General features: G+C 38.7%; 1 protein-coding gene across 1 annotated transcript in view; it reads right to left on the reverse strand.

The window, feature by feature from the left end:
• Positions 1-21,301, reverse strand: part of mthfd1 (methylenetetrahydrofolate dehydrogenase (NADP+ dependent) 1, methenyltetrahydrofolate cyclohydrolase, formyltetrahydrofolate synthetase) — a gene marked incomplete at its 3' end in the record, with an annotated part of 37,866 nt that overhangs the window by 15,320 nt on the left and 1,245 nt on the right. Inside the window, 13 exon segments of the mRNA NM_001008006.1 lie at positions 364-471; positions 3,320-3,366; positions 4,788-4,924; positions 10,466-10,639; positions 12,524-12,621; positions 13,131-13,258; positions 13,715-13,826; positions 14,495-14,631; positions 14,810-14,910; positions 15,081-15,217; positions 15,802-15,855; positions 16,047-16,106; positions 18,368-18,452. Coding sequence (NP_001008007.1) covers positions 364-471; positions 3,320-3,366; positions 4,788-4,924; positions 10,466-10,639; positions 12,524-12,621; positions 13,131-13,258; positions 13,715-13,826; positions 14,495-14,631; positions 14,810-14,910; positions 15,081-15,217; positions 15,802-15,855; positions 16,047-16,106; positions 18,368-18,452 — 1,378 coding nt within the window.

The raw sequence follows: 21,301 nt of genomic DNA on the forward strand, positions 1-21,301 counted from the left end.
ATGCATGTGTTGCAAGCAGAATAAGTCATACACAAGTAAAGCAGCCAGGCCAAGTGATTACTGTGCAAAAGGTACCAGCCCTCTTTTGCCTTCAGCTAAAAATTTTACAGAAAAACATGTTTTATAGGATCGTCCAAGCAAAGAACCTAAAACACTGATCAAAGACACACAAGAACTGAATTTCCATTCATTGTGGCAAACAGCAGGTGAAGTCATTTGCTCCACTGCCACCAAATGCTTTTATATGCCAGGAAAATGTAGGTAAAAGTATCAGTGGACAGTGGGTCAGTAGTAGTAGCAGCATGTTCTACAAGCTCTGAATTTAAAATGATACACACACAAAGGCACATGAGGCTTCCCCACCTTATCAGACTGTGTCAGTTCATGGAAGATACGGGCATCAATAGCAGCAGCTACCAGGTTGTTGGCGGCAGTGATGGCATGGATATCCCCAGTAAGGTGAAGGTTAAACTAAAATAAAGTGAAAACAGTCAACAATAATCTTTAGGAAGCACAATTTTTTAAACCAAAGCAAGCGATTTTCAGACTTTTTTTTTTTTTTTTTAAGCTTTTATTTTGCATAGCTTTCAATAGAACTACTAAAAATAACAGAAGGAAAGAAAAGAAAGGATTGCAAAGTGAGGCAAATGCACCAAATCGAAAAGTATGGAAAGAGGTATATTTATACATTCAGCTATTTCTAGCAAGGTACCCCATATGGCATTGAATTTCTCTGGACAACCTCTTGCTAGATAGATCAGTTTTTGGCTTGGAAGGGGATCATCTACCAGCTTTTGCACAAACTTAAATGCTTGCACCACCGGGTCCAATTTGGCTGCTTCATACCTATCTGGATCCTTATGGACCATTAAGCAAAGGTATTAAAATGAAGACAGGACCTGTAGCTGAGATACACAGACCGGTGTGTTCGGAGTGAGTGGGTCAATGGGAAAAATAATCGATTTAGAGTGGTTGATCTTAAGTCCAGAATACTGGCCAAATTCAGAAGCAGAAGCAATCTTTAAAAAAAGTTCTAAGGCCCGGTGAGGGTTTGCAACCTATCAACAGCATAAGGTGATCATTTTTTTTTTTTAATCACTTGCCCTACTTGTAACCCCTCTACCTCTTCACATGCCTTAATGCGAATGGCCAGAGGTTCAATAGCCAAGGCGAAAAAGCATTGGGGAAAGAGGACACCCTTGACAAGTACCTCTCTCTAAAAATATACTCTCAGACAGTCTGTCATTACCCAGGATTCTGGTGCACAAGTAAGTGTACAGCATTTGTATCCAATTTCTGAATCTGGGACCAAATCTATAGTATTTCAGCGTTTCCCACAGATATTGCCCATTAACTGTGTCGAAAGCTTTTGCCGTGTCCAATGACACTACAATTCTGTTTCCAGAGTTCACATGTTGTATAGCTAGATTATTGAAAAGACACCTGATATTAATATCAGTGGCCTTAGAGGGCATGAAGCCTGTCTGATTGGGGTGAATTAGCTGCAGCATCACTGATTTGAGTCTATTAGCTAGTATTTTAGCGAATATCTTTACATCAGAATTTCGTAGCGATATAGGGTGGTATGACTCACATCGATTGGGAGGCTTACCTGCCTTTAATATTAAAGTAACATAAGCATCATAGCAGGAGTAAGGCAGTGTACTGGATCCAGTAATCCCATTGAATAGCTCTACCAGCCTAGGGGTTAGCTCCGCCACACATCTCTTGTACCAGTCTATGGGACTTCCAATCGGTCCGGTATTTTACATGAGTGTGTTAATAGCATCCTTAATCTCATCTGGCAAAATGTCTGTCTAGTTGAATTACTATGTCTGGAGGTGCCTTGGGAAAAGTCCCTCAGCTAAATTACCTTGGGGGAGCAGATATGTTGACTGAAAGTACTGCCTAAAGTACTATGTTAACTAGGCAAAATCAGTAAACACATTATTGTCATCAGTAAAAATTCTTATAACAGTTCTGGGCACATCTCCCTGGCTAGCAAAGCCAAAAGATTCCCATTCATATCTCCCTTATAATACCAAGTGGCCTTTCTATATAATTCTCATTGTGTATATTTTTCCGTTAGAAGCAAATGTGGCCTGTTAAGTGTTAAATCTGCTTCTGCGCTGGCCAGCTTGGTTTGTGCAAGTAAAAGAGCGATTTTCAGACTTCAGACAAGGACATTTGATTGCAAAATATTACCCTGATATACCTCCAGGCTGGGCTTCCCTTTGCAAAATAATGGGACAGTACTAGGGATGCACCAAATCCACTTGTCTGCAGATTTGGACAAATATAAAATCTTCCACAAAGGATTCAAACTAATACAAAACTAAATGTTACTTTTGTGTATGCAAAACCCTGGATAGTCTAAAGTTGCATATAAGAATTTAGATTCAGTTTGACCAGGCACTTAGATGTGGCCGAATCTGAATCCTTCTTTTAAAATGTAGTCTGAATCTCAAACCAAATATAAGATTCAGTGAATCTCTAGACACCTTTATATATCCTACACATCCCACCGCATACTAGTTAAATGGCTGGTTCTTGAAGCAACCCATAACAGCATAACATTTCTTGTACTGCTGGTTAAATTGTGGTACAGTGTTCTTCATATTGTACAGTGCTGCAGAATATGATGCTTGGGTTTCACTCTTTGAAAATATCACTAGGTATAAATAATTTTGATATTGCTTATTAATCCTTTAATGTGAAGACTACCAAATTTAGCAATTGAAACCCTAGCCCACAAGAAAATGAAAAATTACTTCCAACACTAATGCTATTTGAAATTATATAGGTTTGTCCAACTGATGGCAGGGCAGCCAAATCCAGCTCTAATTGATCTATGGCCTGTTACATATGAAACAGTGCTTGATGGCTGGTAGTATTTTAACCATTAGGTGACAATAAATATGGTTGTCTCTGAGGAAGTGTCAAGCTTCTATGTAACACAACAGAAATTCTTGCACTGCTCATATCAGTATGAACATTCTTGTGACATGTTCCAGAATAACATTAGTTTTAAGAAAGATATCCAGTGCAGTGAATGAGTTTTATTGCTGCACTACCTATGACATTAAAGGTAACAAGATTCAAAAATATATGTAATGGTGTCACTTGCATTGAGAATAAACTTTGTATAAAAGCTTTTTATTTTACAATGATATACAAATAACTTGGAAGCAGAGACGGATTGTGCACTGCCCTACAAAAGTGTGCTTTGGGCCAAGATTCTTCACTGTGTATGCTAATATATGTTTGCACTCTGGTTATTTTAAAAATAAAAGGCAATATTGCTGCATTTAGTAAATACCTCTTCCATTGGGATGACCTGGGAATATCCTCCTCCTGCTGCACCTCCTGCAAGAGTTTAGAGAAGATATTATGTAATTAGGGCTGCACTGAATCCACTATTTTAGGATCCAACCGTACCCTGAATCCTTCATAAAAGATTAGTCTAAATACCGAATCTGAATTTGTATCTGCAAATTCACATGAATGTCACATGATTTTAATGATTTGGTTTGGCCAAGCACATGGATTTGGAGGAATCGTGCTAAAGAAGGCCGAATCCCGAACCTAATTCTGGATTTGGTGCATCCCCAGCTGCAATGTTTTGGTTGGCAGAACATCAAATCTATATGCAATATACAATTTATGTACATAAAAAAATACGCTAAATAAGCTGAACAATGTGACTTTCAAACTCAGTAACCTAGATTGGGAAATGTAGAGATTAGTAAAACACTCAATAGGCAGCACACAAATAGAATTTTAGGGCAAACAGCATTTCTGACCATTTCATCATCCATCAATATCTTAAAGGAGACATATTGGATAAATGGGAAAACCCCTAACCCTGTAGGCAATTATGAATAATATACAGTGCTGGTTTCACTTTGTGCTTAAAATTAATCCTATCTATCCCTTTATTGGAGCTCCCTATAGGTCCTATCACTTCTCTGTCAGAGTTTGAAATGAGGGGTGGGCGTGTCCTAACGGTCCCTGCCAGAAGCACAGTAGGAGAGGGAGAGCCAATCACAGCCCTGCAGTCACACAAGCAAAGACAGGCTTCAGTTCCCTATCAGGTCAGCCTAGCTGCTGATTGGTTCCTATCCTACAGTGCGGTGTACTAAGGGCCGCCGGCTCCCCAGCTCATCCAGAGAATTCAGCCAGCAGGAAGTGAAACGGATGGGCGGGGCTAGTGGGGTTTTGGGCGAATTTCTCAATAAATCAGTCCAAAACACAACTTTAGCACATTCCTTCTATATCTAGAGGAGTAGAATTCCCTGGTACATTGTTAATTTTGTCTCCTTTAAAGGCACTATTTAAACTTGTGACTGATTACAATTACAGATGTGCAGGGTGAGCTTTCTGGACGTATCGAATGCCACATACCAATGTTCAAACAGGTGTTTTGTCACTAGTACTTATTTTGTAGCCTCTATCTTAACTGTAACACTGTATATTTAACAGCCCCACCACATGCAATCCCTTCTCTGAAATGGCACAGTGGTTAGAGTACATTCTGCATTATTTGCAGAGGTATGTTCCCCTCAAACATGTGCGGGCTTCCTTCCACACTCCAAAACACATACAGGATCCAGATAAAATGGACCTTAGTGTGTTTATGTTTATGGCAGGGTCTTGTAATTACTAATTTAGAGATAGACTGAGGTGCATGATGACCAATCTTTGTGAAGCACTATGGAACATGCCCACACTATATAAAACAATAAAATACATATTATGTAGAGTATTCAAATGTTTCCTTAACTTGCCTTTAATGCCAAATGTTGGTCCCTGTGAAGGTTGCCTAACGCAGGCAAACACATTTAGATTGAGATGAGCGCCGAGGGCTTGAACTAACCCAATTGTGGTGGTACTCTTCCCTTCTCCCAGAGGTGTTGGTGTTATTCTATGAACAAAGGGAACACAAGACAGTCTTTCTTTATCTGCATATTTGTATTAATAAATGGGGAATTTATTACACTGATTATCTTACAGACTCTGGCTCTTAGTGGCCCAATAATATTATGTCAAAAAGGCATTATAAATAATTACCGATTGAATATAGCACCTTATGGTAATGTTACTGAGTCCACTCTTTATAGTGACAAATATCTATTGTTATTAAAATCAGTCAATTGCCAGTTAACAAAGAATAGGTCTGGTTGAGAGGTTTGGTCCAGCTGAAAGGTTTAGTCCGCAGACTCACTCTGGGATATATAGAAATTTTTGCAAGAAGAAGATGACTTTGAAGTGATCCACCACCTAAAAACTGTTTGTTGTACAATAAAAGAAATTGTAATTCCAAGCAACTTTCCAATATACATTAATAATACATTTTCTATAGTTTTAAAGTTAGTTGTAACTGCAATTGCTATTAACATGGCTATTTTGTGTATCCCTGCAACCAGCTCAGAATTATAAAAATAAAACATCATTACGTTTTATGCTTACAAGAGAACAAAAACATGAGAAAAGTTGCCTGGCTTGCTGCTAAACATTATGTTAAGAGATCTACTCTCTGTAACTAAGTGAGGAGCATGTTCATACTGATATGAGCACAGAACATTCACTGCATCTGTATTTATACATTTAATTGGGAGCAGCCATACCTCTTGATTCTGTTTATAGAATAACATAGCAACAGCAACTGTAGTGTTCATTAATTAAAAGAGCTGTTGTTGTCTAATGAGAAGGATTACTTTACCCTCTGCCAAGGCAGGTAGAATGGCACTTCCAAGCCATATTAATAAAGTGGAAACATACAAAGAAAGTTCTGTACAACCAAAGAGATACCCAAGGGTTCAACTTTCTAGAACTCTTTGCCATGAACACAAAACACAGCTCCCTCTAATGCATTACCACAGCAAAACCAGCCATAAAAATGAGTCCCACTCATGGGGACATACAGTAACTGGTAGCCTCATCAACTGCTTAAGGGGGTAGCTCAAGTTAAAGGGGGACCTGTCACCCAGACATAAAAAGCTGTATAATAAAAGTCCTTTTCAACAAAAACATGAAACCCAATCATCTAATTATGTAGCCAGTGCATGAGTATGAGCATCTGCTCCTCCAATCACAAACATTTTGGCATGATACAAAGCTTGCCTTACTAACAGTGTTAACAAAATGGCAGCTGCCTGCTTGCAGTGATTGAGTAATTCCAAGAGTGAAGGAAGCAATATTTATATAGCACCGGTGAAGTTTATTTGGCTAAACTAACATCATATCAAATAATTTGGAGTTATTTCATAGGGTGACAGGTCCCCTTTAATGAAACAATGTTTTCTTTTCGCACTCCACTAATGCTTTACATTTTTTTATATAATTTATAAATATACATTTAAAAATTAGTTAAAGAGATTTAGCAGCTTCAGCCTTACTGGCCATGCTCATTGACATCAAGCTTAAATATTTACTCAGTGGTACGAATATATCAAATTTCATTGCTAATTAAACAATAAACTCATGGAGCATGAGGGCTAAAGCCGCTGCTGAAAGATGCCTGTAATTCCTATAAAATTTTAACACATTACAGGCAGTCTGTTTCCAGGTTTACTGAGCTGCTACTGTGAAACATAAAAATGGATTGGGAGAGGTTAACTATTTTTTTTTTTTACCAGCAATCTCTCTTTCAGCAACTACCGTATGTATCAGTCGCTTATTTTAAAAGGGCAGACAACTCTGTCTGGGTAAATGTCTTTGACCTGTCATTGAAAACTTAAAGGAGAAGGAAAGGTAAAAACTAAGTAAGTTTTATCAAATACAGCCATAAGCACTCACAGAAAAGCTGTACTGAGTCCTCTATTAAAAGAAACACAAGATTTATTTTTTTGTGTATGCATGTACGTTGGTATCTGACTTGCTCTCTCAGAAAAATCCTTCATTCCAGGGGCAGGAGTCTGGGCAGCTCTCTCCTCTCTGCCTTCTCTTGCTCCCCCCTCCCATAAGAATTCAATCCCCCTCCCATCAGAACGCGTGATCTATGCTACCAACGGCTAGAGCTGACGCAGGAAGCTACAGAGACCAAGCTAAAATGGCAGCTGCTGTCTTAAACAAACGGAGGGAGCTTCTAGGGCTGTTTACTCAGGTATGGTAAAGCTTTCTGCAGAATAAATATAGCATTCTAGGTGGCACTAATGTGGAGAATCTATTGGCAGTAAAATGCCAAAATGACTTTCCTTCTCCTTTTACTCTTGAAAGGGACAGATTGCCGAGAGGAGAATACTGAAGAGTAATATGGTTAATTTAGAAGCAGAATTTATATTTAATCATATTTATAAAGAATCATATTTGCATTAGGTAAGGCTAAACAAAATTACACTAAATTTTAATTCCCACAACAGTTATTCTTTATAATCTCTTCTGAACCTCCTCTCATAGAACCCCCTATATTGTTACCTTTAGAAGCCTAAGAGAATACAAACATTACGGTAATCTGTAGCAAAGGATCCAAATAAAAAAAAGAATTGAAGGAATAAAATCTCCTAAATGTAGAGAGAGGGCAGGCACTCCGGTATTATCAGTAATGAAAAGCGATTGTTCATGAGAGGTAAAAGTAATATCAAAAAACTTTTATTAAGTTAACACATGATACAGGGAGCCTTACGCGTTTCGTACCTCATGGTACTTAATCATAGGCTGAATGAAAATTGACATAGACAAGGTATTTAAGACAAAAGGAGCCAATAGTTTTTCAGAAGTAATTAGCTGATGTAGATGTGATTAACCAATCAAAAGCTAGGACGGTTAATTAGAAGTCTGGCACATATCAACAAGTCAAAAATAAGAACAATATACATGTTCAAGCAATATATTAGTAATAAAAGTTTTATAACAAATGACTCATTTATATCGTATTGATATCTAAGATAAGTCTAGTAAATAGTAGACAGGTAAAATCCAAACAAGACTTATTTGGTAAGAAAAAACAAATATAGATCCATTATGTTAAAGCCCCTTTTTATAGCTTTAATGCTGTTAGACAGGTTGTAAAGAGTATAAGCATATGTCAGGTAGAGACAAGGGAAAGTATAAGATAAAGGCAACCATGTGTCAATATCCTTAAAGGAGAAGGAAAGGCTAAGTCACTTGGGGGTGCCAAAATGTTAGGCACCCCCAAGTGACTTAGAGCGCCTACCTTGTACCCCGGGTTGGTGCCCCTGTACGGAGGGAACAGCACCAGCCCGGGGCACCTGTAGACACCGCTTCCTCCTTCCTTTGCGCGCTGCCGGCGAAATCCGCCGGCCGGCGCATGCGCAGTAGAGTGAAAAGCCGACTTTAATGTTTAAGTTCAGCTTTTCACTCTACTGCGCATGCGCGCGCAAGCGAGGAGGAAGGAGGAAGCGCCGGCAGCTACCCCGGGCTGGTGCTGTTCCCTCCGTACAGGGGCACCAGCCCGGGGTACAAGGTAGGCGCTCTAAGTCACTTGGGGGTGCCTAACATTTTGGCACCCCCAAGTGACTTAGGAATATTTAAAGGAGAAGGAAAGGCTAAGTCACTTGGGGGTGCCAAAATGTTAGGCACCCCCAAGTGACTTAGAGCGCCTACCTTGTACCCCGGGCTGGTGCCCCTGTACGGAGGGAACAGCACCAGCCCGGGGTAGCTGCCGGCGCTTCCTCCTTCCTCCTCGCTTGCGCGCGCATGCGCAGTAGAGTGAAAAGCTGAACTTAAACATTAAAGTCGGCTTTTCACTCTACTGCGCATGCGCCGGCCGGCGGATTTCGCCGGCAGCGCGCAAAGGAAGGAGGAAGCGGTGTCTACAGGTGCCCCGGGCTGGTGCTGTTCCCTCCGTACAGGGGCACCAACCCGGGGTACAAGGTAGGCGCTCTAAGTCACTTGGGGGTGCCTAACATTTTGGCACCCCCAAGTGACTTAGCCTTTCCTTCTCCTTTAAATATTCCTAAGACTAGAAGAGATTGGGAAATGTAGTTATTAGGCTAGCTAGACAGTATAATCAGTGAGAAATATTGATCAGACATAGCATGACACCTCATAATCAAAGTTGAGGCCATTAGGTTGTCTGGTGTTAATGTAAAAGATCCATTTCGTTTCTTTCTTTAAGGGCGCTAGCTATGTCACCTCCTCTGGGACTAGGGGTAGCCCTGTCAATGCCAATTACAGAGAGATTACATAAAGATCTATTTGAGCATTCTTCAAAGTGTTTAGCTATTGATGTATGTGATTTAATGTCCATGATGTTCAGGACATGTTCGCGGATCCTTTCTTTTAACATTCTGCTAGTCTGTCCGACATATTGTTTCCCACATTTCTTACATGTAAGGAGGTAAATGACAAACCTCGTATTACAATTTATGTAGTGTCTAATGGAATACACCTTCTTAGTAATTGTTGATGAAAAGGTATCCGTTTTAGTAACAAAGTTACATGTAAGACATCTCTTAGATCTAAAGGACCGCGAACATGTCCTGAACATCACGGACATTAAATCACATACATCAATAGCTAAACACTTTGAAGAATGCTCAAATAGATCTTTATGTAATCTCTCTGTAATTGGCATTGACAGGGCTACCCCTAGTCCCAGAGGAGGTGACATAGCTAGCGCCCTTAAAGAAAGAAACAAAATGGATCTTTTACCTTAACACCAGACAACCTAATGGCCTCAACTTTGATTATGACGTGTCATGCTATGTCTGATCAATATTTTTCACTGATTATACTGTCTAGCCTAATAACTACATTTCCCAATCTCTTCTAGTCTTAGGAATATTTAAGGATATTGACACATGGTTGCCTTTATCTTATACTTTCCCTTGTCTCTACCTGACATATGCTTATACTCTTTACAACCTGTCTAACAGCATTAAAGCTATAAAAAGGGGCTTTAACATAATGGATCTATATTTGTTTTTGCTTACCAAATAAGTCTTGTTTGAATTTTACCTGTCTACTATTTACTAGACTTATCTTAGATATCAATACGATATAAATGAGTCATTTGTTATAAAACTTTTATTACTAATATATTGCTTGAACATGTATATTGTTCTTATTTTTGACTTGTTGATATGTGCCAGACTTCTAATTAACCATCCTAGCTTTTGATTGGTTAATCACGTCTACATCAGCTAATTACTTCTGAAAAACTATTGGCTCCTTTTGTCTTAAATACCTTGTCTATGTCAATTTATATTCAGCCTATGATTAAGTACCATGAGGTACGAAACGCGTAAGGCTCCCTGTATCATGTGTTAACTTAATAAAAGTTTTTTGATTTTACTTTTACCTCTCATGAACAATCGCTTTTCATTACTGATAATACCGGAGTGCCTGCCCTCTCTCTATATTTGTGACATATCCATGATGGCTCCCTTTGGCTGAAGGTCTGGGGCATGAGCACCTGGGCCCATCTATACTACGGGTGAGATCTTTTTATATGAGCATATGTACTATTAGAATGTTATTTATTCAAAATAAAATCTCCTACCCAGTTACAACAACATATTTGCCATCTTCCCGATTCTGGAGCCGTTTGAGGGTGGACAATAGAACTTTGGCCTTAGTCTGACCATATAATTCTACCTCTTCTGAAAGTAAACCAATTTCTTGCGAAATTTTTGCAATAGGTTTTGGAATGCAAGAACGAGAAATCTCAATGTCACTGGAAGAAAAGGGAACACATATGATAAATGTTATGGTTACAGTGAGACATAAAACATTCTAATGCATATTAGTATAAGACAATCTATTTTAAATAATTTCAATTTTATTTCTGTTTTAGTAATAAAACAATACCTTGTACTTAAACCTAAATATGCTGCATGAATTCATATTGCTAACATGTTTAAAATGTGCTTAAAAGCCTTAAAGGAACAGTAACACCAAAAAATGAAAGAGCTTTAAAGTAATACAAATATAATGCACTGTTGCCCTGCACTGGTAAAACTGGTGTGTTTGCTACAGTAACACTACTATAATGTATATAATAAGCTGCTGTGTAGCCACGGGGGCAGCCATTCAAGCTAGAAAAAAGGAGAAAAGGCACAGGTTACATAGCAGATAAGAGATAAGTTCTGTAGAATACAATAGTGTTTTATCTGTTATCTGCTATGTGCCTGTGCCTTTTCTCCTTTGAATGGCTGCCTCCATGGCTACATAGCAGCTTATCTATATAAATTATAGTAGACTTTCTGAAGTAAACATACAACTTTTACCAGTGCAGGGCAGCAGCACATTATATTCTAGTTACTTTTATACACTTTCATTTTTTGGTGTTACTATTCCTTTAAGGTATAGTGATCAAAATGATGGTAAAACAAATTTTAAGCATTTCTTTTGATTGAAAACCAAAAAGATGTAAATTAGGATTATGATATCTAAAACCCTGCACATCACACAGTATATTATGTGGGAATGTTACTGAAAATATACAATAAATTGCAACACAAAACAATGCTGCAATAAAAGGAGCCCACAATTCAAGTAGATTTAGGTAGCCATGACACCCCAAAAAACTGGGAAGTATTCCTGTTATCACCATGATATAGGTAGCAAAACAGGACATCACATTAACCTGGTTAATGTAATTACCACCAATTTTCAAACATTGTTCTTTTTCATTTGAGGATCATTTCCTGGGGGCAACTACAGGTTTTACTGTATGGTAAGAGCCACCAGAGCAGAAGGAAATCTCTATCTAGTAATGATACATGCCTGTAAGGCAAAGGGTTAGTAGAAAAGTTAAAGGGACAGTAACACCAAAAAAATGAAAGTGTATAAAAGTAATTACTATATAATGTAATGCTGCCCTGTACTGGTCCAACTGGTGTGTTTTCCTTAGAAAGACTACTATAGTTTATATAATAAAGCTTCTGTGTAGCCACAGGGGCAGCCATTTACAGGAGAAAAGGCACAGGTTACTTAGCAGATAACAGAAAAAACCCCATTATATTCTACAAAGCTTATCTGTTATCTGCTATGTGCCTGTGCCTTTTCTCCTTTTTCCCAGCTGTGTTGACATAGCAGCTCATTTATATAAACTATAGTAGGGTTTCATTTGCAAACTTACCAGTTTTACCAGCGCAGGGCAACTGTACATTTTAATTACTTTAAAACACTTTCATTTTTTGGTGTTACTGTTCCTTTAAGGATTAAATCACTAAGTTTTTTCTGATTCTCTTCTATTGCATATAAATGCATTTCTATGGATACCTGGGAAAGGGCTGTTATCTTTTTCCCCAGGCCAGTGCATTTTCCCTAAAAGAAGCACCGGACTAGGGGAAAGAAATAGCAATTGGATTTATGAACTTACTGGCTGCCCCCATGAATCCAGCTTTTTCATGGTTGAACGTGATGGATGGATGTCTTTTTTTCAACCTAACTTACTATGTTACTAACTTACTAAAAGACAAAAAGCTCTAAAAATGGTCAACAGAGAAGGGTTTCTAGAAAAATGCATTTGCTTCCAGGCTGGAAAAAGAACCAAAGTGAATCTGTAGCATCAGATTGTGCCATTAGGTACATATGCACCTAAGCTGCTCATTACCTGGGAACTGGAACCTTTAGATGCAGCTTGTTGTACTCTGTGTTCCATTTGTGAGGCTGGAATTGGGCAAGGTACCGTTTTGCACTTTCCACTGTATTCTAAAAAGACAATTACAGGAAGATTTCAGAAAAATTCATAGGTGTATAGTACAAGCTAGTAGGCTATAACCTAATCATTTTTTATGGGATGCAATTAGAAATGGTGTATGTAGTGACTAAAACATAAAAAGTAGATAATTAGCATAAAAACACCACGTGTAACAAATGGTCTACACTCAACTCTTGCCGGGTGCAAGCTGTAATTGCCACTGTCAGGAGTCACCTTGTATTAACCAAAAAAAAAAAAAGACTAAAAAGCAGCATGCTAAATATGTGCAAAAATGTGGTTTAATAGTGCCACAAACCAGTCAATATTAAGGGCTTCTCATGTAGACATTTATCAATGTCCTCGGCCACCTAAGATCAAACCATTCACAGTTTACAGTGACTCTTATAATTCACTATTATCGCAAAATGTATGATATTGTAAACTAATATTTCTCCATGGCCTAACAGACAAACCATAGCTGACTATAATTATGTCCCATTATTTCCCATGATTCACCAACCTCCATCAGCATAGCAACAGTCATAGGGCCAACTCCGCCTGGGACTGGAGTGATATAAGAGGCCTTTTCCTTAGCCTCTTCATATGCAACATCTCCAACTACCCGCTTTCCAGATGGTTTATTTGGGTCTGAAACAAGAGACTATTTGTCAAAAAATGTAGAGGTAGATATAGCATGTGCTTGTGTAATTTTATAATGCATATTAAATCTGTAAATAACTTTAGGTCTAAAACACCGACAGGTGTGGATCATAAATCAATGATTTAACTAACGACAGTGGGCCCAGTGATAGCAAAGAGTGGAAACTGTACCTCATGCATACCTTTTCTGCCCAGTGCCCATGCTTTAGTAAGTATTCCCTGACCTTAGCCCCCACCTCCACTTACATCTACCTAGTGGAGCAGAAATACCAGCATGTTTTTTTCTGTACATTTTACTGTAATTAACAGCAGCTATGACAAAGTAACATCATCCAAAAATTCTAAAGAAACAGTGACATCTGGTAGCAAATGGTCCCCCAGGAAAACTATTTTCAGGTAAATTAAACCAGCTGACCCTAAAACGGTTTCCCATGCCATAAATACCTGAGATATAATTGATTCCGCAGTCTATCACAATGGCACCAGGCTTGATCCAGTCACCTTTAACCATTTCTGGCTTACCAGCTCCAACAACCAAAATGTCTGCTCTGCTTACCTGGAAGGTGTTTGGAGTACAGGAAAATGTTTAAAAAAAAATGTAAAAAAACAACTTTTTTTTTTAGTCTTTACTGTTTACTCAACTTCTGAGTAGGGGCTAGTGGTGTGTGTTTCCCTTCAACATGCTATAGCAGTGTAGCTAAAGGTAATTTCAAACATAACACTGCCCAAAGTAAACAATCCACACACTTATGTCATAGGCAAGCCTTCTATCATCAGCCTGGTTCCATCAGAAGCAGTTTCGGCTCTTATGTAAATTAGAATGCAAGCCTAAGGCAAATGCAGAATTAAAAACCCTGAGAAATCGCCCACCATTGCTTGAAAACTTGTGAGGCAATTCTCACATGAAATCATGACAATCAGATCACTATCTGTGCTTGTGCAAATCTTATGGGTGCAATGAAGGGAGATTTGGGGTCCCTTTATGCAGTAGCCACCACAAATGCTCAGTGTGCCATTCCACTAAGGGCTCTGGTACACGGGGAGATTAGTCGCCCGCGGCAAAACTCCCTGCTCGCGGGCGACTAATCTCCTCGTGTACCAGAGCCCTAAGAGATGTACTGCGCTACAACTGTTCTTGAATAATATTGTGATTAGAAATGTTGAACTTTTACCAGCCCAACAATAATGCTGGAGAAGGCAAAATCATATATTGTGAGCACATACCTCTTCATTGAGGGATGCTGTCTTAGAGTGGCAGGTTGTTACTGTAGCGTGATTCCACAGCAGCAGGTCATGCATTGGAGCACCAACAATCTTACTGCGCCCAATAACCACCGCCCTTTTCCCTGGGATCTGAACACCTGCAGGTGGAAATAGCATCGAAGGCAAATCATTGGTAAATATCCCGATTTATATAGAAGCACACATTAAACTCATTGGTAATTGGTATTTCAGCACAATGCACATATATGTTAATCTAAATACTGATCTGTCTTTTACTACAATCAATGTTACATATACAGAAATAATACAATTTACCTGTTTGTTTGATAAGGTCCATGCAGCCCTTTGGAGTACAAGGTATAAAGCAGTCCCCAAGATCACCACGGGCAAGTTTGCCAGCATTTATACAGGTTAACCTAGGAAAAGGTAGAGAATACTGGTAAGACAAGCCTGCTAAATTGGCAAAGAATCTATCCTAACTAGTGCCAAAATTATGCTAACTGACCAGATGCGGTACTACCTTCTCTTCAGTACGTAAACATACTTGGCAGCTACTTAGCATAATGGACCAGGAAAGCAAACTCACCCATCAACATCTTTGGCAGGTGATACTGCGTTGGTGACTTTTTCAGTGTTGATTGGATGATTGGAATCCAAAGGCAACTGCACAATCATCCCGTGATATTTAGGGTCCTCATTTATGGAGTTTATCTTGCTTAGTACCTGTTAAGGACAGTTCTGTATTATAAATACAATAAAGCATTTCAAAATATACCTTTATATTTCAGTTGTCGGAATGCTACAAAAACTCAAGATACCATAGAAATAAGGGCTTCAAAAACAGAGAATTGCAGAACCCTGCCCAATACACACGGGTTATTAAGCTTCCAACACTGAGAAATCTGGCGAGACATTTGTGGAACATTTTTCTGCAAAGTAGTGGTAACAAAAGGAACTGCACAAACAGCATACCAGTATAGAACACCAGCCCAAAACCAGAGACTAGGCATATTGTCAGGTGATAATTGTTCGTGTGTGCTATACTTGTGGTGGTTCCACTTGTCCTTAATGGGAAGTTACATTGCTTCATATTATATCACAGCTACTTTTGCACTGACAAAGTATGACTTTAGGCTTTGCATTTGACAACAAAAACTAACACTCCAATTACAGCACACCTTCGCACAAACCAATCCAATCATAACAGGTACAATTAATAACTAATTCCTAATCTGATTTCAGCAGGTGAAGATTTCTGTTCTCCACAGGGACCTAACAATGAGTAGGCATTTGGGAAACCATCGCACCTCAGCTTCTGTGGCAGTCTTCGGCAGCTTTACATGACTGGCACTGATCCCAATCTAAAAAAAATACCAAAACAAAAAAGGCACATTAGCAATGCAACAGATTGATATCAGTTCAGGGCCTGCAATTACCTGGTATGTATCCAAACTCCTCTATCTGGTTTAAGAACAGGAAAACTAACAACACAATAACAATAACCCTGCCTAATATTTAAAACAATACAATGCCCTGTAATAAAAACATTCACCTCTGCAGCAGCTTTAAGTTTCATGCTGATGTAGAGATTTGAGTCATCTCTGTCTCCCACCTGTAAAGAAAAACAAATGTTACTTTAGGCATAAAAGAGGTTAAATCAGGTATTTGAGCTTCAAGCAATGAACCACTTATTTGCAATAAAAACGGTAGAACTGTACCAGCTTCCTTTTGCAATATACAGTACAGATGCTGAAATGTCTCTTCAGTAGGTTATACAAGCATTATTGTTTTGTTATACAGATTTATAATGCATGATATATATGCTATGTATCAGCAATTCATTTCTGAAGCAAAGACAGGAATGAATGCTACCTAGAAAGACAGGTACAACTCTCTCACAGCTGTATGCCTGCCAAGCATGTAACCGTAACCAGCTTTAAAAGAAGGCATCCTTGCACAAAAGGATGTCACATTCAAAATACAGGCAAAGAGTTCCATAAAATCTAAAGATACACAGATCATTTCAATGTTTTCCCTATTTTTGTTTTGCTGAGGGGGTACCACAAATAACAAAAATATGTACCTTGGCCATCTTATAAACATGCAAATAAAATATTTTGTCGAGGGGTCTACTAAAACTTAATCAACTATTCTCTAAAGTGGGTCTTAAAACCTTTTTCCAACTTCAAATAGAATATGACCTTCCTTTGAGTGAACTATACAACTATTTGCGTATAATGCATTATCTCCAGAGTTGCATGGTTAAGGGGTGATCAAAAGCACAATGACTCATTTATTAAAAGCAGTAAGGAATGCAAATGGCAGGAACCACCAACATATAATAAAATAATAACATCAGTGTCTCAGAATGTTTATTACCTGAGCATACTTGCATCTGTTAAAAAGGACACAACATTACTTAATGAGTAGTGGTATCCCTGGATGGTATTATTTCCATCAGTTAAAGAACTGTGAGTGCTGGTTTTTATTTTTTTGTGTAAGGTAGATGTTGTTTGAGATGGGTCTTGATGTCAGAAGTGTATTAAGTAGATTTCAAGTAAAAATCATGTACAGGTATAGGACCCATTATCCAGAATGCTCGGGACCAAGGGTATTCCGGATAAGGGGTCTTTCCGTAATTTGGATCTCAATACCTTAAGTCTACTAAAAAAATCAATAAAACATTAATTAAACCCAATAGGATTGTTTTGCATCCAATAAGGATTAATTATATCTTAATTGGGATCAATTACAAGGTTCTGTTTTATTTCTACATAGAAAAAGGAAATCAGTTTTAAAATTCTGAATTATTTGATTAAAATGGAGTCTATGGGAGACAGGCATTCCGTAATTCGGAGCTTTCTGGATAACGGGTTTTCGGATAAGGGGTCCGATACCTGTATATGTATATTGTTAGTATGGAAAAAGTTGAAGCGCTGGCAAACTTTCTTTCTCTTTGTGTATATTTAATGGCTTTTTATCGTTTATAGCAGCTGGTCAACTCCAGATTGGGGGTTGGACCGAGCGCTGGCACAATAGTGTGTTTCTAGCAGCTGGTCAACACTACAGCGTGGGTTTGACCGAGCGCTGGCGATTTCTTTCTGTGTTTTGTGTACAAATTGTAGCCAAATTTTGCTTCTAGCTGCTATGTAGCCTTTAAACCAATGAATCACTTTCATGTGTGTGTTGAGCTGGGGCTTAAAAGCTCCCTGCTTTCCCACTAGAGCCTTTTTGAGCTAAAGGTAGGTGCAATAGGTCTTAATACTCAGTCACATTGCTTTCTGGGAAACTTTATTTTAATTGCATCACAGACTCAAAGTCATTAGACAGTGTAGGACTCACGTACAGTGAGGGGCCTTGACGTGGCACGTGAGCTTACATATTTTGGCCAAAGTGTGGTACTAACACCTCATTTTTTGTAAAAATTATTTTTAAAGGCAAACTAAGCGCTGGCAAACTTTCTTTCTCTTTGTGTATATTTAATGGCTTTTTATCGTTTCTAGCAGCTGGTCAACTCCAGATTGGGGGTTGGACCGAGCGCTGGCACAATAGTGTGTTTCTAGCAGCTGGTCAACACTACAGCGTGGGTTAGACCGAGCGCTGGCGATTTCTTTCTGTGTTTAGTATGGAAAAAGTTGAAAAAAAATGTATATATAAATAATTTTAAGTATAAACTGAATTTTGTATTACTTTTCAGAGCAGGTTTTAGGTTTTTTTTTATTATTAAATCACAGCCCTAATTATAGACAGGTGTCCAGCCAATTCTGCATGTTCTTTAAAAACCCAACATTTAAGTCCCCCATACATGAACCCACGATCCATAAAGAAACCCAAGGAAATGTTGCATTTAGTGGGTTTGTGACATCAGCAGACCTGCACAATGGCCAATCCAGGGCTGAAACCAGGGACCTTTTCCTTCATTGCAGCAACTTCAGCTTTTAGTCTCTCACGGACCAACCTAATATGAGAAAAAAAAAACGATGGGAGAATCAAGAGTAAAGAAGAAAAAATAGTATATCTCTCCTAAAATGCCTTTATAATATGCGGCATGAAAAAGATTTCATCAATTGAACACATACAAAGCAAACACAGATCTTTAACATGTAAAGTTGGCCACACAATGGCTGATTTGCAGAACTTCCTAACAATTCCTCTACAGATTATTTGGTGGGATGTTTCATAATCTGGCTGGCCAACAATTCAACGATCAGCCTAACCTCCTACATTGTGTGAAATCAGCCAAAATGGGATCCGGGATCACTGCGAAATGAGAAAGAAAAGGATTGCTCTGCTGCATTTACCCTGTGCTGGTGCAGTTTTCTCCTAAAAGGAGCACTGGCAGGGGCCCTAAATGTGGCACCATCTAGTGATTTAGTCTTTCCTTCTCCTTTAAGTCAACCCTGCACATCAATTAACAACACTGTGCAAATGCAACCCTTAACCCCTTGGATGTTGCTCTCAGTGCCCCCAAACCAGGTAGTTATTTTTGAATTCCTGACTTGGTGGCAAGTTTTGGTTGAATAAAAACAAGATTTACTACCAAATAAAGCCTCCGGTAAGCTGATAATGTGCATAGAGGCTACCGAATAGCCAATCCTAGCCCTTATTTGGCTGCTCCATTAACTTTTATGATGCTTGGTTGCTCTCCAAGTCTTTTTACTTTCGACTGTGGCTCATAAGTAAGAAAGGTTGGGGAACCCAGCCTTAACTTATGTGATGTGTCGATTATTGGTTGTGTTTTTGTAAATCTGTATGTCCAGTGTATACACCCATTTATTGTACATCACAGTGGAATATGGTGTAACTTCTAAATACGTTAATAATCTGGGTACGTCCTGTTATTCCTGCAAAGATAATGTCACAAATTTTGATATTCTCTACTTAAAGGTGTGGTCAAAATCACTACCTAATGTCACCTTTGACGTCGGCAAAAACCGAATAAGAGGGTGACATGATAAAATCTGGGACACAGCAGTGATGTACTGGGGTGGGGTTATGAAATTTGGTGGTTGTTCGTGTCTTGTGAGGGTGGAGCTAGAACATTCGAGGTGGTTATTGGTCATATTATTGATCTGGTTGCGAAAACAAAACACCAAAGGAAAACCTAACTGTTCAGTCAAAAACTGGACAGATGGCAACCCTACACACTGACTTAAGCAATTAATCTAGGTGTCTAGGCAATGCCTCAAAATCACATTGAGGTAATAATCCCACTTATTTTAAAAACTTCAATTTATAAAGTGCCAAGATAGTTGGCAGCACTGTGCTTAAGGAGGGTATAAAACAATTAACATCCAAACAGATTTTGTAGGTAATGGGGGGGGGGGTCTTATACTTAATACTAATACTCTAATTAGCAAAACAACTGCTCTCCATCTATCCTCACAGCCTGTCCCATAGAAATTTAAACATTTCAATCATCACTCTTTTTCACTGAGATGGCTCAGGTTTCTTCCCTTTGCCTCGTGTTCCACTTAGGGGAGGGTCTACCAAAACAATGGGACTACCAAGAGCTCACAGAACACCTAGGGTCCCTTCCACTGCATATATTTCATAACAGACGTCTATTTGACTTTTAGCCTGCCTCCCCTCTGGTTCCTCATACAAGCCATGTTCCAGTATGGAACTGATGTAATTTAAAGACTCTGATACAGTCTGAATATATTATAAAGTGTTTCTGGGTACATTGCTGGCCACAGCTAAATATAGGAATATTCCTGGCGATCCCCATTCACTTTGAATGTGGTTGACTGAGATTTTTTTTTTTTTTTTTGCAGGTTTCCAATGTTTTATTGAGGGCCCCAGCCTCAGCCATTACGTTTTTATAGGCCCCAGCCTTTCCCTCATTCAATGGAGCTTAATGATGGTACACTTGTAATCGCGATGATATTTACCACAACCTTACATTTGTATTTATTAATATAAGTGAGTGGCTGTATTACTTCCACTGTGCTCCCATCCAGGGACTCAAATGAAACACTGCAATAAAGTGCAAAGAAAACAAACCGTCTGAGAAATGACATTACAAAATGGTCAGTATAATGTTCTTTTATGGATAAAAGAATGGGCAACTGTCCGGGTAGCCAATACAGGGCCTGCCACTGAAGTCTAATGTCCATAAAAGCGATAACCTAGATTTGTTTGCAATGGAAACAATGATATATTAACTGGAAGAGCAGGTATGTTGTTAATAGATTTTGGAAATTTGAAAGCAGCAAAGTAATAAAAACAATAATATATTTTCTAGTGGTGGCAGCCCTGGTCAGTCTGCTGTGCCCTCAAACCTTTATTTTAAACCAGTGTTCTTCCAAACTTGTGACTCTGCAGTTTATGCTGAGCTACAATCTCCAGAATCCCATCAACTACTTTAGACGGAATCTGGAATACCAACGGTTGTAGTTCAGCAACAGAATCTGTTTCATGTTTACTGCCTATCTAGCCACTCAGAAATCATTAACCAAACATTTCTATGTACCTATACAGTCTGCTTTCGTCATTGTTTTTTTATGTTTTAAAGTTCTGACTTGGCAAAAAATCAGTTCATGGCCTGCAGTTATCTGGATCATCTGTTTTTGTTGTTAATACTTAACTTAGACCTTGCTACAGTACAGAGATTTGTATATACAGGAAGTGCAAAAGCCAGCTGATAAAGTACAGTATATACATAAAGGAAACAAATGCATCTATTCAGACTGCCAAATGCATTGAAACCATAATGGAAACACATCATATTTGGGGCTTTTTTGCCATAATAAATTGATATGACCAATGCTATCACATGGGCTGCTGTTCTGCAGGAGGCTCTGC

The sequence above is a fragment of the Xenopus tropicalis genome, chromosome 8 (genome assembly GCF_000004195.4).
Source record: "Xenopus tropicalis strain Nigerian chromosome 8, UCB_Xtro_10.0, whole genome shotgun sequence".
Taxonomy (NCBI): domain Eukaryota; kingdom Metazoa; phylum Chordata; class Amphibia; order Anura; family Pipidae; genus Xenopus; species Xenopus tropicalis.